Source organism: Ovis canadensis, chromosome 16, assembly GCF_042477335.2.
Source record: "Ovis canadensis isolate MfBH-ARS-UI-01 breed Bighorn chromosome 16, ARS-UI_OviCan_v2, whole genome shotgun sequence".
NCBI lineage: Eukaryota > Metazoa > Chordata > Mammalia > Artiodactyla > Bovidae > Ovis > Ovis canadensis.
In genome coordinates, this window is record NC_091260.1 from 84965336 (window position 1) to 84980822 (window position 15487).

A 15487-nucleotide genomic window follows, 5' to 3' on the forward strand; every position below is an offset into this window, starting at 1 on the left:
TTCCTCTTCTCCTTCTGCCATAAGGCTGGTGTCATCTGCATATCTGAGGTTACTGGTATTTCTCCCAGCAGTCTTGATTCCAGCTTGTGCTTCATCCAGCCCGACATTAGGCATGATGCGCTCTGCATAGAAGTTAAATAAGCAGGGTGACAATATACAGCCTTGTCATACCCCTTTCTCAATTTGGAACCAGTCCATTGTTCCACGTCCAGTTCTAACTGTTGCTTCTTGACCTGCATACAGATTTCTCAGGAGGCAGGTGAGGTGGTCTGGTATTCCCGTCTCTTGAAGAATTTTCCACCATTTGTTGTAATCCACAAAGTCAAAGGCTTTGGCATAGTCAATAAAGCAGAAGTAGATGTTTTTCTGGAACTCTCTTGCTTTTTCGATGATCCAATCCAATTTCGTTGGCAATTTGATCTCTGGTTCCTCTGCCTTTTCTAAATCCAGCTTGAACATCTGGAAGTTCATGGTTCATGTACTGTTGAAGCCTGGTTTGGAGAATTTTGAGCATTACTTTACTAGCGTGTGAGATGAGTGCAATTGTGTGGTAGTTTGAGCATTCTTTGGCAGTGCCTTTCTTTGGGACTGGAATGAAAACTGACCTTTTCCAGTCCTGTGGCAACTGCTGAGTTTTCCAAATTTGCTGGCATATTGAGTGCAGCACTTTCACAGCATCATCTTTCAGGATTTGAAATAGCTCAACTGGAATTCCATCACCTCCACTAGCTTTGTTCATAGTGATGCTTTCTAAGGCCCACTTGACTTCACATTCCAGGATGTCTGGCTCTAGGTGAGTGATCACACCATCGTGATTATCTTGGTCGTGAAGATCTTTTTTGTACAGTTCTTCTGTGTATTCTTGCCACCTCTTCTTAATATCTTCTGCTTCTGTTAGGTCCATACCATTTCTGTCCTTTATTGTGCCCATCTTTGCATGAAATGCTCCCTTGGTGTCTTGAAGAGATCTCTAGTCTTTCCCATTCTGTTATTTTCCTCTATTTCTTTGCATTGATCACTGAGGAAGGCTTTCTTATCTCTCCTTGCTATTCTTTGGAACTCTGCAATCAGATGCTTACATTTTTCCTTTTCTCCTTGCGTTTTGCTTCTCTTCTTTTCTCAGCTATTTGTGAGGCCTCCTCAGACAACCATTTTGCCTTTTGCATTTCTTTTTTGGGGGATGGTCTTGATCCCTGTCTCCTGTACAATGTCATGAACCTCCATCCATAGTTCTTCAGGCACTCTGTCTATCAGATCGAATCCCTGTAATCTATTTGTGACTTCCACTGTATAACTGTAAGAGATTTGATTTAGGTCATACCTGAATGGTCTAGTGGTTTCCCTACTTTCTTCAATTTAAGTCTGAATTTGGCAAGAAGGACTTCATGATCTAAGCCACAGTCAGCTCCTGGTCTTGTTTTTGCTGACTGTATAGAGCTTCTCCATCTTTTGCTGCAAAGAATATAATCAATCTGATTTCAGTGTTGGCTATCTGGTGATGTCCATGTGTAGAGTCTTCTCTCGTGTTGTTAGAAGAGGGTGTTTGCTATGACCAGTGCATTCTCTTGGCAAAACTCTGTTAGCCTTTGCCCTGCTTCATTTTATACTCCAAGGCCAAACTTGCCTGTTACTCCAGGTATCTCTTGACTTCTTATTTTTGCATTCCAGCCCCCTGTGATGAAAAGGACATCTCTTTTTGGTGTTAGTTCTAGAAGGCCTTGTAGGTCATCATAGAACCATTTAACTTTAGCTCTTTCAGCATTAGTGGTTAGGGCATAGACTTGGATCCCTGTGAGCATTTGGCGTGAGTTAAAAAGGAAGATAGCAACTCTGGAGTGTGTGATAAAGGAAATGAAAGCTCTCTCTATGACGGGAAGTTGATCTGTAACTGAGTAAGTCCGCATGGCTTCAGGGTGCCCTGCCCTGTGTGGACGAACAACGCTGCACGCTCTTCTTGCCCCTCACTTGTCCATCAGCCTCTCCCTCCATCCCTCCCTCTGGCCCTCCCTCCATCCACCCACCCATCTTTCCATCTCTCCATCTGTGCATGAAATTATGGGGGTGAACAAATGCCTGAAAGCCCCCATGTGTGCTGGCCACGAGCTTGGTGTGGAGCGTCCCGGTCGTGCTGGGACACCTTACATCCAGCTCTGGGGGAGAAGCCCTGAATTTATGGGGTGAACAAATGCCTGAAAGCCCCCACGTGTGCTGGCCACGAGCTTGGTTGGAGCGTCCTGGTCATGCTGGGACACCTTACATCCAGCTCTGGGGGAAAAGCCCTGATCTGTGGCACCAGACGGTTTCTTTGGTGTGAAAATTCCCACCATGGCTGACTTAGAGCTAAAAACCCAACATCAACTGCATGTCCTGAGGTTTTGACAAGGGCTCTCGGGGGCAGCCCTGCCCGCTGGGTGTGAGCAGGCTGAACGCAGGCAGGGAACCTGGGGTGAGCCCGGGATCTGAGCTGCCCACCCCCCCGTGCTCAGAGCCTCAGTCCCCACTCCTGAGGCCTTCCCTGAGCGCGCGGCAGCCAGCCTTGTGGTGGGATGTGACGAGACGCTCTAAACTGAGCTCCTTTGCTTGTTTCCTCTACTCTGTGCTTCAGACATGGCTTCACTTCAACCTAGGTTTCGACCTCTGCCTCAGTGTTAGGTGAAACCTATCTACATCCATGCGAAGCAAAAGCCATCTTAGTTTTCCACAAAACTGAAAACCGAGTATGATCAGAACAAAAGGCCTTCTGGACAACCAGCCGACCGCCTGAATAAAGGAGGAGCAGGGGTAGGGGCTGTCACCGCCGCTCCATTCTCATCAGCCTGCGTGGCCCAGCCCTGCCCACCGAGGCCAGACCCCCCGAGGCATCCACACCCCGCCCCTTGCTTCGCCAACTGCTCCCATGGACCTTGGAGCCCTGTGCCAGGCCCAGGCCTGGACTTACGCAGCACTGGCCCTGCAGCCACTCTCTCACCAGGAGCCCCAGGTGCCATCCCCACCCTCCCACTCACCAGGATGCCCGAGGTGCCATCCCCACCCTCTCTCTCACCAGGAAGCCCGAGGTGCTATCCAGCAGGCAGCGCACACGGCAGACGAAGGAGCGGGTCAGGAAGGCCGAGTACTCGGTGGGCGGGTCTGCGCCCCCTTCCTGGGCCTGGAGCAGCCTCCCCAGGACCACATCCTCTCCTGGGCACAGACGGCGGGGACCAAGGAGAAAGCAGAAATACCCTGGTCAGCAAGTTCGTGGTGCCAACAGCAGCTGTTGGCACGTAACGCACAGGCCTCCCTCCCGGAGCACCCGCCCCCTGCCCCTCGTGAGTGTCCGTTAGCTCGGGCTTTTGCTCTGAGCTTGTAAAGCTGGTCGGGGTCTGGCACTGCGTCTTCTCTACCTGTAGGAGGCGACCCACGCTGCCATGTGAAGGCAACCCACGCTGCCACGTGAAGGCATGCTGGAAACTCCTGGAGTTCCTGACCGCTGTTGGGGACGTGCGGTAGACCCAGGACCCCGTCTCCCTGCACCGCACCCCAGGCGCAGCCACTCGCCCTGCCCCCCGAGCTCTCATCTGCTCTGCCATCTCAGGGACCTGGCGCCTGCCTGGCATGTCCAATGGGCAGGGGCCGCAGATCTGAGGCACCTCGGGGGTCCTGCCCACAGGGGGCAACGTCCCTGAACAGACAGCAACATCCGGGGGACGGTTTCAGGCAAATCTCAGGCAGGCGGAGAGAATTTCCTAGAAGACGTGCATCAGAGGAGGAGTGTGCAAAACTAGAGACAGGGTCCCTGGCTTCTGGGCCTCACGCCCTACAGTGCAGGAGACACGGCGCCCTGGGAGCCGGAGCGCCGCCTGGGGAAGCCTCCTGAGAAGGGGTGGGGGCGCGCGGGAGGAGGTCTCTGAGGAGGAAGGGGCGTCGATGGCACTTCAACGGGAGGAGGGGAAAAGGGGCAACCCCTGCGGAGGCGTCCATGCGTCTCAGGAGCCTCCGAGTCTGCCTCAGACCAGGGCCCCCAGGACCCACCTGTCTCCGAGAGCAGGGGCTGCCCGCACCCTGCCTGAGGAGGGTCCATGGCCCAGTGCAGCTGCCGGCGGAAGTCCTGGCGGTCATCCACGTGGATGTAGTCGTAAATATTCTGGTGCATCACGTCCGTCTGGAACACGAGACAGTCATTTTAGCCTTACCCCGAGGGAATGTCCACACTGTATTCCAGGGTTAATGACCGCAAAAACATCTCCTCCATCTGTCAAAGGCAAGTCACACCCGTGAAGAGAAAGTCCCTCCCCACAGGAGGCAACCAACACTGCCTGGACCCCAGGCGTCCAGCCCACGAAGTGCCCCCCAGGCCAGGCGGTGCCTCCAGGGGCAGATCAGGGGCTCAGAGATGAAACTTCATTTGGGATCAAGATTCCCACTGCTCAAAGCTGACTCCAACTGCATCGAGCTGTGTGCTTAGGTCTGGTCACCTTCCAGCCTCTTTGTGACACTCGGATCCAAAGTTAATTAGGGCAGCACACCTGTATGGTGAGACAGGGCCGGGCTGGGGTCCCCAGGCCTGACTGCTGCCCCAGCAGGATGCTGCAAGGACCCTCCGACCCACAACCCTCTCTCTGGTCCTGGGTCCCCCCACCTGCTCAGGCCCTGAGCGCAGAGGCCGCCCCAGTGCCCAGGTCTACGCTGGGACCCTGCAGCCCGGGGCACCAACGCCCTGCCTCGGGCTTTGAAGGCAGACCTCAGCGGACTCGATTGTCGGCGAAAACATCCAGAGTGTCGACGCCACCGAGGCTGGTGCACGTCTTCCCATCTGAACTGAACGGCATCGCTCATTCACCCCTGGGACCCCCGTCCCGCAGAAGCCCCTCGGCCCCTTCAGCTGGCCCACTGCTGAGTTTCATTGTTTCTCAACTGGGTCACTGTAAAAACCAGACGGAGGAAAAGTTCCTGAGGATCAAGGCTTCACAAATGAGGTTACCTTCTTAGGAAGTAATAGGCAACCTCACTCAGAGTGGATGGGGGGGCCACAGGTGAGGGGGAACTCAGGTGAGGAGGGGCCTCCAGGTGAGGGGGGCCTCCAGGTGAGGGGGGCCTCCAGGTGAGGGGGGAGCCTCCAGGTGAGGGGGGCCTCCAGGTGAGGGGGAACTCAGGTGAGGGGGTCTCCAGGTGAGGGGGGAGCCTCCAGGTGAGGGGGGAGCCTCCAGGTGAGGGGGTACTCAGGTGAGGGGGCCTCCAGGTGAGGGGGGAGCCTCCAGGTGAGGGGGGGACTCAGGTGAGGGGGGAGCCTCCAAGTGAGGGGGCCTCCAGGTGAGGGGGGAGCCTCCAGGTGAGGGGGCCTCCAGGTGCGTGAGAATCAGAAGGCGCTGCAGGTGTCAGCAGGAGGAAGGCCTGGTGCGTCCCCGTGCCCTGTGAGTGGTCCTCATTCCTGCCAGAGCCCTGGGCAACACTGGCCAAGGACCACAGCACTTCTGGCCTCAGCGTCTGCTTCTTTCTGTGAACCCTGTGTCTTAGACTGTGGGGGGAGTGTGCGCACATGGTTAGAGTTTAGCCTTTGAGTTAAAATCACACTCATTTTCTACCTTCCTGGGGTTACCTGTTTCACACTCAGGGGCCACAGTGACAGAAGGAGCCTGAGGAGAGACGGTGCCCGCCTGGAGGCTCCCCTTGCCTGGAGGCTCCCCTCTCCTGGAGGACCCCCCTCACCTGGAGGCTCCCCTCTCCTGGAGGCTCCCCTCGCCTGGAGGCTCCCCCTCGCCTGGAGGCTGCCCCCTCACCTGGATGACCCCACTCGCCTGGAGGCTCCCCCTCGCCTGGAGGCTCCCCTCGCCTGGAGGACCCCCCTCACCTGGAGGCTCCCCTCGCCTGGAGGACCCCCCTCACCTGGAGGCTCCCCCTTACCTGGAGGACCCCCCTCACCTGGATGACCCCCCTCACCTGGAGGACCCGCCTCACCTGGAGGCTCCCCCTTACCTGGAGGACCCCCCCTCACCTGGATGACCCCCCTCACCTGGAGGACCCCCCTCACCTGGAGGCTCCCCTCGCCTGGAGGACCCCCCTCACCTGGAGGCTCCCCCTTACCTGGAGGACCCCCCCACCTGGATGACCCCCCTCACCTGGAGGACCCCCCTCACCTGGAGGCTCCCCTCACCTGAAGGCCCCCCTCACCTGAAGGCTCCCCCCTTACCTGGAGACCCCTGTCATCTGGAGGACCCCCTCACCTGGAGACCCCCCCCTCACCTGGAGACACCCCTCACCTGGAGGCTCCCCTTCACCTGGAGGCCCCCTCACCTGGAGGCTCCCCTTCACCTGAAGCCCCACTCACCTGGAGCCCCACTCACCTGGAGGCCCCCCTCACCTGGAGGCTCCCCTTCGCCTGGAGGCTCCCCTTCGCCTGGAGGCCCCCTCACCTGGAGGCTCTCGGGTCATAAGGGCATGTCCCATAGTGAAGCTCTCCTCATGCAGTTTTGTGACGCAGGGGAAACGCAGAATGTGAAATGTGCCCACGTTATAGTCCCGCCGCTGCCCCACCCAGTCGGGACTGAGAACCCTTCCCTCCGCCCTCCTCGGAGGCAGCCACGGCACAGACCCCGCAGCCCCGGCGGGTTCTGTTCTCAAATGGAGCCCTGTGCCCTCCGTGTCATCTCACGGCGGCGGCGCGGCCCCTGGTGCCTGAAGCAGGCAGCGCCTCGGCCCCTCCGTGGCGCGGCTCTCCGCCGTGATCACGCCGCCTCCGGGGAGTCCCTCCCTGCCGGCCGGGCCTCTCACCCGCGCGGCTGCTGTGTCTTCCAGGGCGGTTCTGCTCGGCTCGCACCCCGGACTGGAGCGTGGGCCACGGGCTGGACAGGGCCTCGGCCCCAGCGGAGCACGCCGCCAGCCGCCAGAGTGAGTGTGCGAGCCCAGCCGCCAGAGTGAGCGTGCGCGCACACCCGCCCCAGCCGCGTGCGAGCCCAGCCGCCCAGCCGCGTGCGAGCCCAGGCGCTCCGCGGCCTTGGTGAGCCCGCGTCCCCGCGTCGCGGTTTCTGTCTAACGTGTAATCGGCCCATCAGGAGGACTAATGAAGCGGAGCGCCTTCCCACAGATTTATCCGTTTTCAGATGAACGCATGCGCACGCACCGCCTGCCGCTGTCCTTCTCTCGCCCCTCCACAGGGCCGCCCGGCCGCCCCGGCACCTTCTGCACCCTCCCGGACGGGCGTCCTGCCTCGGGTGGACTCCTTGGCAGGCAGCCTCCCCACTCCTGGGCCTGCTGCGCTCCTCGCGGGTCTGACACAGCCGGGGCGGTCAGTCTCTCCTCACGGTCAGGCTTTACGGCTTCTGTCCTCTCTGTGTGCTTGTTCCTCAGATACCTCCTGACTCTGTCCTGTCATCTTCTAGAAACTTCCACCATCTCCCATTGACTCTGCGTGGTGTGAGGTAGGTGTCAAGATTCATTCTTTTCAAGAGGATCCAGTCCCTGAGGCACCATTTACTGACAAGACCAGCGCCTGCCCACCCCTGGCAACATCGGCTTCACTGTGAACCCAAATCTGCTGTGAACCTCCCCTGTCTTTTGAGGCCGTGTGTCCTTCTTTGCACCGACCCCACTGGTCTCAGCCACTGAGCTGGACATGAAGTGTTGTGTCTGGGACTGTATGTCCCAGAGATCATCAATGCCCTCCCTCATGGTGCTGGGTTTGCTCAGGTCTCTGCATTTCCAATCAGCTTGCCCAGTTTGCTCCCAGAAAAGCAGCACAGTATTTGTCCTTTGTTGCTGTTGTTAAGTCGCTAAGCTGTGCCCGACTCTTAGCGACACTATGGACTGCAGCCCACCAGGCTCCTCTGTCCATGGGATCTCTCAAGCAAGAACACTGGGCTGGGTTGCCATTTCCTTCTTCAGGGATCTTCCTGACCAGGGATTGGACCTGTGTCTCCCGGCTTGGCAGGTGGATTCTTTTCCACTGAGCCACCAGGGACGCCAGTTATTCTATAACTTGATCAGTCCCCTTTGTGATAATATTAAGTCCTCCAGTTCACAGCATATCTTTCCATTTTCTTGTAGTTCAGTTGCTAAGCCATGCCCGACTCTTTGCGATCCCATGGACTGTAGCACACCAGGCATCCCTGTCTTTCCATGACTCCTGGAGCTTGCTCAAACTCATGTCCATTGAGTCGGTGATGCCATTCAACCATTTCATCCTCTGCCACCCCCTTCTCCTCCTGCCTTCAATCTTTCCCAGCATTAGGGTCTTTTACAATGAGTCAGCTCTTTGCATCTGGTGGCCAAAGTATTGGAGCTTCAGCTTCAGCGTCAGTCCTTCCAATGAATATTTGGGACTGATTTCCTTTAGGATTGACTGGATCTCCTTGATATCCAAGGGACTCTGAAGAGTCTTCTCCAACACCACAGTTAGAAAGCATCAGTTCTTCAATGCTCTGGATCTTTAAATTTCTTTAAATAATGCTTTGTATTTTCTGAGCGGAAGTACTACGTATGACTTGCTTGACTCATTACTAGGAATTTGGTGTTTTTCCATCCTTCTTTGATGGATGGCATTTTCCCCTCCATGGTTTTGATTAGAGGGAAAGACTGTGCTGATGTCTGAGCGCTGGGCATCTCTCACTGTAAACTAATAAGTGGGCACTGCGGTCCACATAGTCCCTGGCGAGTTTCAGCAGAGCCCGAGGGGCACCCTGCTGCCCCATTTGCCTTCTCCGCACACCTCAGGTAATCCACGAAAGGGATGCACAGGGTGGGTCTGCGGCTTAACTGACACAGGAGGAGATCGACTTGGAGGAGGGCAAGCAGAGCTAGAGGAGGCTTCGCAGATCAGGCTGGGTGTTAGGCAGAGAGGTGTTAGGCTAGAGCAGAAGGCGTTAGACACAGAAGCCTGGGGGATTACTGTGCATGGAGCCACAGAGAGTCGGACACAAATGAACAGCCAACACACACACACTTAAACGCCGACACTTTCTGGGATGAGGAAACCGAGGTCGTGGCAGTCAGCCTGGCTTCCCTTCATCTTTCCTAATGTCTAGGGTTTGATTCCTACAAACGAGGCCAAGAAGAATAAATGGTGAGGGATCTGAGAAGCAGGGGACACGGACGTGTCAGCTGCTCACGAGCACAGAGCAAGCCCGCTCTGGTCTGGCCAGAGCGTCTCATCTTGGCTCCGAACCACCCTCCGCAGAGTCGAGAATAAAAGCACAGCCATTTTCACAAACAGCTCATTCCAGCAGTGGCCATCTTTGCCTTTTGTGCAGAGAGAGCGCATATCCGCTCTCCATGCCCGTGGGCCCTTAACTGCTTCCTGCCACAGGCCCTCACATCCGTCCTGATTCACCTGGGGATGAGACGCTCCCACTGCTGACCTCGGAGAGAATGGACAACCTCTTGCAGCAGCAAAGGCAAGGGCAACTAAGACACACACCTAAAGCCCATTTGTTCATCTCAAAGAGCACTGGAGCGCAAGACGCTGAACCGGGGCGCTCAGCTGGCTGCAGGAAACGGCTGGTTCCTGACTTTTTGTAAAGCATTTTGCCCAAGAAGCCGACAATAATAGCACAGGGCTGGTCTAATATGCTCATGAAATGTTTTACATAGACTAGAGGCACTGCCTGATTTAATGGCATTTGGAAACAATTTCCTTATAATAAAAGGCAAAACTTTTTTTTTTTTTAAACTTCTAACACTTCAGAGGAAATAACCGAGTTCCAAGAAAACAAAAGCTCCAATTAGCAAGTTCAGACCTGGAATCAGGTCTCTACAAGGCACCTGCATTTCCCACTGAAACCCAACCCCGGGGGTGAGACCTTCGAATTACACAGCCAAAAGCAGGTGGTCTGGGTGTCCCGAGAATTTACAGAGCAACTCAGGCAACAGCGATTGGGGCAAAAAAAAAAATTCTCAGCTGGCACAGGCGAGCACATCACATTTCTCTAGATCCAGGTGCTGCACACGACGCCCAGGGGTGCGAAGAAGGCTTCATTACTTGGGGCTCGAATCGTCGGGCCCACGGCCTCGCTCTGCCCTGGCGGGCCTGGGAGAGGGGCGCCGCTCGAGAGGGGCCCGGCCCCGTGGCGCGGCCCCTGCGGAGCGACCACCGAAGGAGGCTTCGCAGGACGCAGGACGCCGGCAGGCGGAGAGGCGCTGAGCGTGCACCTGGAGGCCCATCTGGCAGCTCGCGGGGGAGGCCGGCGTCTAAGGGGGGGAGCCGGAAGCCCCCGCAGGCAGCCCGACCTCCGGGCTTCTCTCCCAACCCCCGGCCGGCGGCTGGCCCATCAGGAAGATTTTCTGTATTAACTGCACGTCTTGCCCCCCATCGCCTTCCTCGCTGGGCTCTGACCCGAGTGCTGCGAATGTGTGGCCTGGCCCGCAGAGGTGCCCCGGCTCCGTGGGGTGGTCTCCAGCCTCCAGGCAAGCACGCCAGTGGGTGGGCCCCTTGGTGGACTGTCCACCTCCCAGAGGCCACCGTGGCCTTGCGGGAGAGGGGGTCTCAAATGCACTCCAGGCCCGGCTCAGCCCCACTGCCCTCCGCCCACTGTGCCTGCGCCTCTCTGGCTCACCCTGTGTCTTGAAGCCCACAGTCCTTCTATAGTCAAGTGTTGGAATCACTGCACGTTCTGCCCCCGGATGAGGCCCTGAGCACACACTGCATTCTGGGTTTTCCCAGGTTCTGTCTTATTCTCTCTGGAATCCACCTGTTTTTATCTTGCATTCCTCAGGGAAGGTGCCAGGGCTGGCAGTTGGTGGCTTCCTGGAGTTTATAACCCTGTGCTGTGAGCTCCCTGCAGAGGGCTGAGGGGGCGGGCAGGTGTTTTCTTTTGGCGGGGGGCGGCCACACTTGTGCCCGGCTTGTCCTCAGACCCCAGCCACCCAAGTTGCAGAGCCAGGAGGTTTCACCAGCGTTTGACTCTGGGCTTGGATTGCTCGTGAGACTTTTCCCTCCCAGAGGCCAAGCCAGGTCCCACTTCCTTTCCTGGGGCTTCTCACTGAGCCACCTCCTTGGACCCGGGGTTGGATGGACTCCATCCCGCTCTGCCCTGAGGTCTGGAATCGTCTAGGCTGTGCTGACCTGGGGCAACATTCCGGGTGAGCCATCTGCACACCAGCAAGAGCGATTCTGGAGCACACTGGATCCTGACTGCACGTCGCATCCGGGGTTTGAGGCACTGAGGTGCAGCTCAGGACAGGCCCCTGCCTGGCCCTGACCAGCCTCTCGCTGCGAGGAGGGCAGAGGTAGGGCTGCAGGTGCAGAAGTCGCTGCTGTGAGACCAGGGACACCCAGGACGCCGGCATGCCTCTCACCGTGACCCTGAGCCCCAGACAAAGCCGGGTGTGCAAAACCTCATCTGACAAAAGGTCGGTGATTTAAAAAAAGAGAAAGTTTGATTTAGAGACGTTTTAAACCTTGAAGTTTGAAAGTTCAAAGTCCTTGGTGGCTCAGACAATAAAGAATCCACCTGCAATGCAGAGACCCGGGTTTGATCCCTGGGTTGGGAAGGAATGGCAATCCACTCCAGTATTCTTGCCTGGAGAATTCCACGGACAGAGGAGTCTGATGGCGACAGTCCACAGGGTCGCAGAGTCAGACATGACTGAGCGGCTAAGCACATACACACCTTGAAGACAGCGCATGCCTTCAAGGCAGCGGGCCCGGACTGCAGGCGGGGCCGAACCGCAGACGGGGCCGAACCCCAGCAGACGGGGCGCTGTGCTCACCTGGTGGAAGCCCAGGTAGTCCACGATCGTGGCCGACGCGTAGAAGATCATCCCTTCCGCGCTCACCACCAGAGCGAAGCCGTGGAGGGACTGGAACAAAGAGAACACAGACATCACTTGCATGATCTCACCTCCATGACATCACCCACAGTAAAAACTCCAGGCAGTGGTTCTGTTTGGGTTTTCAACCTTTTCCCCCGTGTTGTGGTCTGAACTCATAACCTCCAGAAAGGCCCACTTTTAGTTTTTTATGGCTGTTCACAAAATGTCCTGAGCCAGCAGGTGACAGGAGAACTTGGTCACCGTTTATCAGGCTCATGACTTGGGCTCTTTTTCCAATGATCATCAGATGATGTTGTATAAAATACAGACATCGCCACAGTGAGATGAGGCACACCGATGCCTGGAACAACAGGGACGCCTGCGCCACAGGTGGGTTCCCCGTCCTCCTCTATACCACGTTCTGGTGTGACAGGAATTCTTATCATGAAAAAATGTGGAGCTCCATCCAACAAGGGCTCTTTCTGTATCTGCTGAAACCATCACGTAGGTTTCCTCTAGTACATTAATGCAGTGAGTCTCACTGACAGATTTTCTGATGGCGAATCACTCTTGCCTATGGAGGGTAAAGCTTATCTGATCATCGTTTCTAGTGTGCTCTTGGAACTGACGCATTTCACTTGGGAAATATTCATCTATATTCAAGGAAACCCACCTGTAAGCTTCTCTCTTGATTTTGGTGTTCAAGTGTACCTAATCATCCAACATCCTTTCCCTTTTTTTTTCCATTTTCTATACCCACTTATTTATGATGAGGAAAACGTATTCCTAGAACATCTGGTCCCCTCACCTCTAAGATCCTCCAGTCTGGGTGCATTCTGGGGAGATGCTGAGTGGGAAGGGGGTGGATTTCAGTGTCATTATTCACAATGTCTTAATGATTGCTAAATCTGTCACTATTGTGGCAGGCACTGTGTTGGGCTCAGTTTAACGTTCCCCTTTTTTTGAGAAGCAGGCCCTCCAGCCCCTCCTGCACAGGCTTCCCAGGGCCATGGCGAGTGAGGGTGCACGAGGGACCACAGGCCCGTGAACACCTGCTCAGTGCCCACCCCGTCAGCCAGCTGTCTGCCTGCCTGTCTGCCTGGCATCCCCCTCATCCTGACAAGGAAGACAGCAGCCCAGGTGGCGTGGGTCCTGGTGAGTGCAGGCGCCACGTGTGGAGCGGCTCACTGTTTGTGCCACCCCCTGCAGGCGGGCAGGAGCAGTCTGACTCTCTGGGGCTAGGGCAGAGCGGGAGGTTAGGGAGGGTTAGGCAGCTGGACGCTTTAACATGCAGACATTTAGAGACTTTGCATTAACTTCCATGAAGCTTGCAGCTATCAGCAATACATTGTAATATTCATTTCTCTTAATCCTTGACCATTCTGGGTACTTCTTTCTTTTTTCTAATCTTTGCCAGTTTTATGTGATAAATTATAATGATAATTATAATTTTTATTCTTTGATTATTAATGAGATCGAAACCATTTCACACATTCACTGGTAGCTTGTATTTCCTTTTTGGTAAAACGCCTGTGCGTGTTACGTGCTGATTTTTCTATTAGGATTTATAAATGTCAATTTCTAGGAGCTTTCAAATGACTGGTATTGAAGATTTCTAGGGACCCAGGATAATGTTGTTGTTCAGTCTCCAAGTCATGTCTGACTCTGCGACTCCATAGACTATAGCCCACCAGGCTCTTCTGTCCTCCACTATCTGCTGGAGCTTGCTCAAATTATGTCCATTGAGTCAGTGATGCCAGCCAACCACCTCATCCTCTGTCGTCCCCTTCTCCGCTTGCCCTCAGTCTTTCCCAGCATCAGGGTCTTCTCCAGTGAGTTGGCTCTTCCCATCAGGTAGCCAGTATTGGAGCTTCAGCATCAGTCCTTCCATAAAATATTCAGGACTGATTTCCTTTAGAATGGACTGGTTTGATCTCCTTGTAGTCCAAGGGGCTTTCAAGAGTCTTCTCCAGCACTGTAATTTGAAAGCATCGGTTCTTCAGTGCTCAGCCTTCTTTATGGTCCACCTTTTACGTCCGCACACGACTACCACTAGCAAAACCATAGCTTTGATTAGACAGACCCTTCTCGGCAAAGTAGCATCTCTGCTTTTTAATAGGCTGTCTAGGTTTGCCATAGCTTTTCTTCCAAGGAGCAAGTGTCTTTTAATTTCATGGCTGCAATCAAGGTCCACAGTGGTTTTGGAGCCCATGAAAAGCAAATCAGTCACTGCTTCCACTTTTCACCTTCTGTTTGCCATGAAGTGATAGGATAATGGCAGCCACCTAATCCAAAGCCTCACACTTCTAAAACCTGATGGAGAACCACAAGGACAGGTAAATCTGCACCCCGTCATGAGAGGACACACAGAGGTGATGAACTGCAAGTTACATATAATCAGAACAGGCAACGTAAAGTCTCAGTAAGCTTACGACGACTGCTTCAAAAGAACAAAGTGTGTAATTCCTCCTCAAGAAACTAGAGACAATTAAACACAATGTAAGGAGAAGGATAAAGCACAAGCTGGAATCAAGATTCCAGCATCAACATCAATCACCTCAGACATGCAGATGACACCACCCTTTTGGCAGAAAGTGAAGAGGAGCTAAAGAGCCTCTTGACGAAAGTGAAAGAGGAGAGTGAAAAAGCTGCTTAAAGCTCAACATTCAGAAAACGAAGATCACGGCATCCGGTCCCATCACTTCGGGGCGAATATGGGGAAACAATGGAAACAATGACAAACTTTATTTTCTTGGCTCCAAAATCACTGCGGATGGTGACTGCAGCCATGAAATTCAAAGACGCTTGCTCCTTGCAAGAAAAGCTATGACCAACCTAGACAGCACATTAAAAAGCAGAGACATCACTCTGCTGACAAAGGTCCATATAGTCAAGGCTATGGTTTTTCCACTAGCCATGTACGGATGTGAGAGTTTGACCATAAAGAAGGCTGAGCACTGAAAAATTGATACTTTCGAACTTTGGTGCTAGAGAAGACTCTTGAGAGTCCCTTGGACTGCAAGGAGATCCAACCAGTCCATCCTAAAGGAAATCAATCTTGACTATTTATTGGAAGGAATGATGCTGAAACTGAAGCTCCAATACTTTGACCACCTAATGCAAAGAGCCAACTTATTGGAAAAGACCCCGATGCTGGGAAAGATAGAAGGGAGAGGAAAAGGGGATGACAGAGGATGAGATGGTTGGATGGCATCACCGACTCAATGGACATGAGTTTGAGCAAGCTCTGGGAGATAGTGATGGACAGGGAAGCGTGGTGTGCTGCAGTCCACGGGGTTGCAAAGAGCTGGACATGACTGAGGACGGAGCAAGAAGAAGAAGAAGGAGGGAAAAATTAGAAGTAAGAGAAGAAACAGCGAAAACTCTTAAACTAGTTAAATAATAAAGATTGTTACAAAGTGGAAAATTGCTTCTTTAAAAGGATTAACAAACTTGATAAGCTCCTAGAAGATTTATCAGGAAAAATACGACTGACACAAGGAATTTTAAAGAATACATCATTACACACCCTACAGACGCTAGAAATACAGTGAGGAAATATCAAAAGTGATACTCAAAAAATTACATAATTTACCAGAATTAACCCATTAGAGATGGAAACCCTGAAGCACAATTTCTGTAGAAGAAACAAAGTTATCGAGGCACGAACCCAGGATAATGAGCCTGACCCAGATGCTTTAAAAATCTCTAAAAATAAGATAATGACAATGCCCCCTAAACTGTCTCAGAAATAGAAAGTGAAGAA

At 54.1% G+C, this 15487-nt stretch overlaps 1 protein-coding gene across 1 annotated transcript in view; it reads right to left on the reverse strand.

Annotated features, from left to right (window-relative positions):
* Positions 1–15487, reverse strand: part of AHRR (aryl hydrocarbon receptor repressor) — an 86167-nt gene that overhangs the window by 11487 nt on the left and 59193 nt on the right. The window contains exons 5-7 of the mRNA XM_069555804.1: positions 11680–11769; positions 4012–4141; positions 3044–3180 (exon numbers count right to left, since the gene is read on the reverse strand). Coding sequence (XP_069411905.1) covers positions 3044–3180; positions 4012–4141; positions 11680–11769 — 357 coding nt within the window. The remainder of the gene's footprint in view (positions 1–3043; positions 3181–4011; positions 4142–11679; positions 11770–15487) is intronic.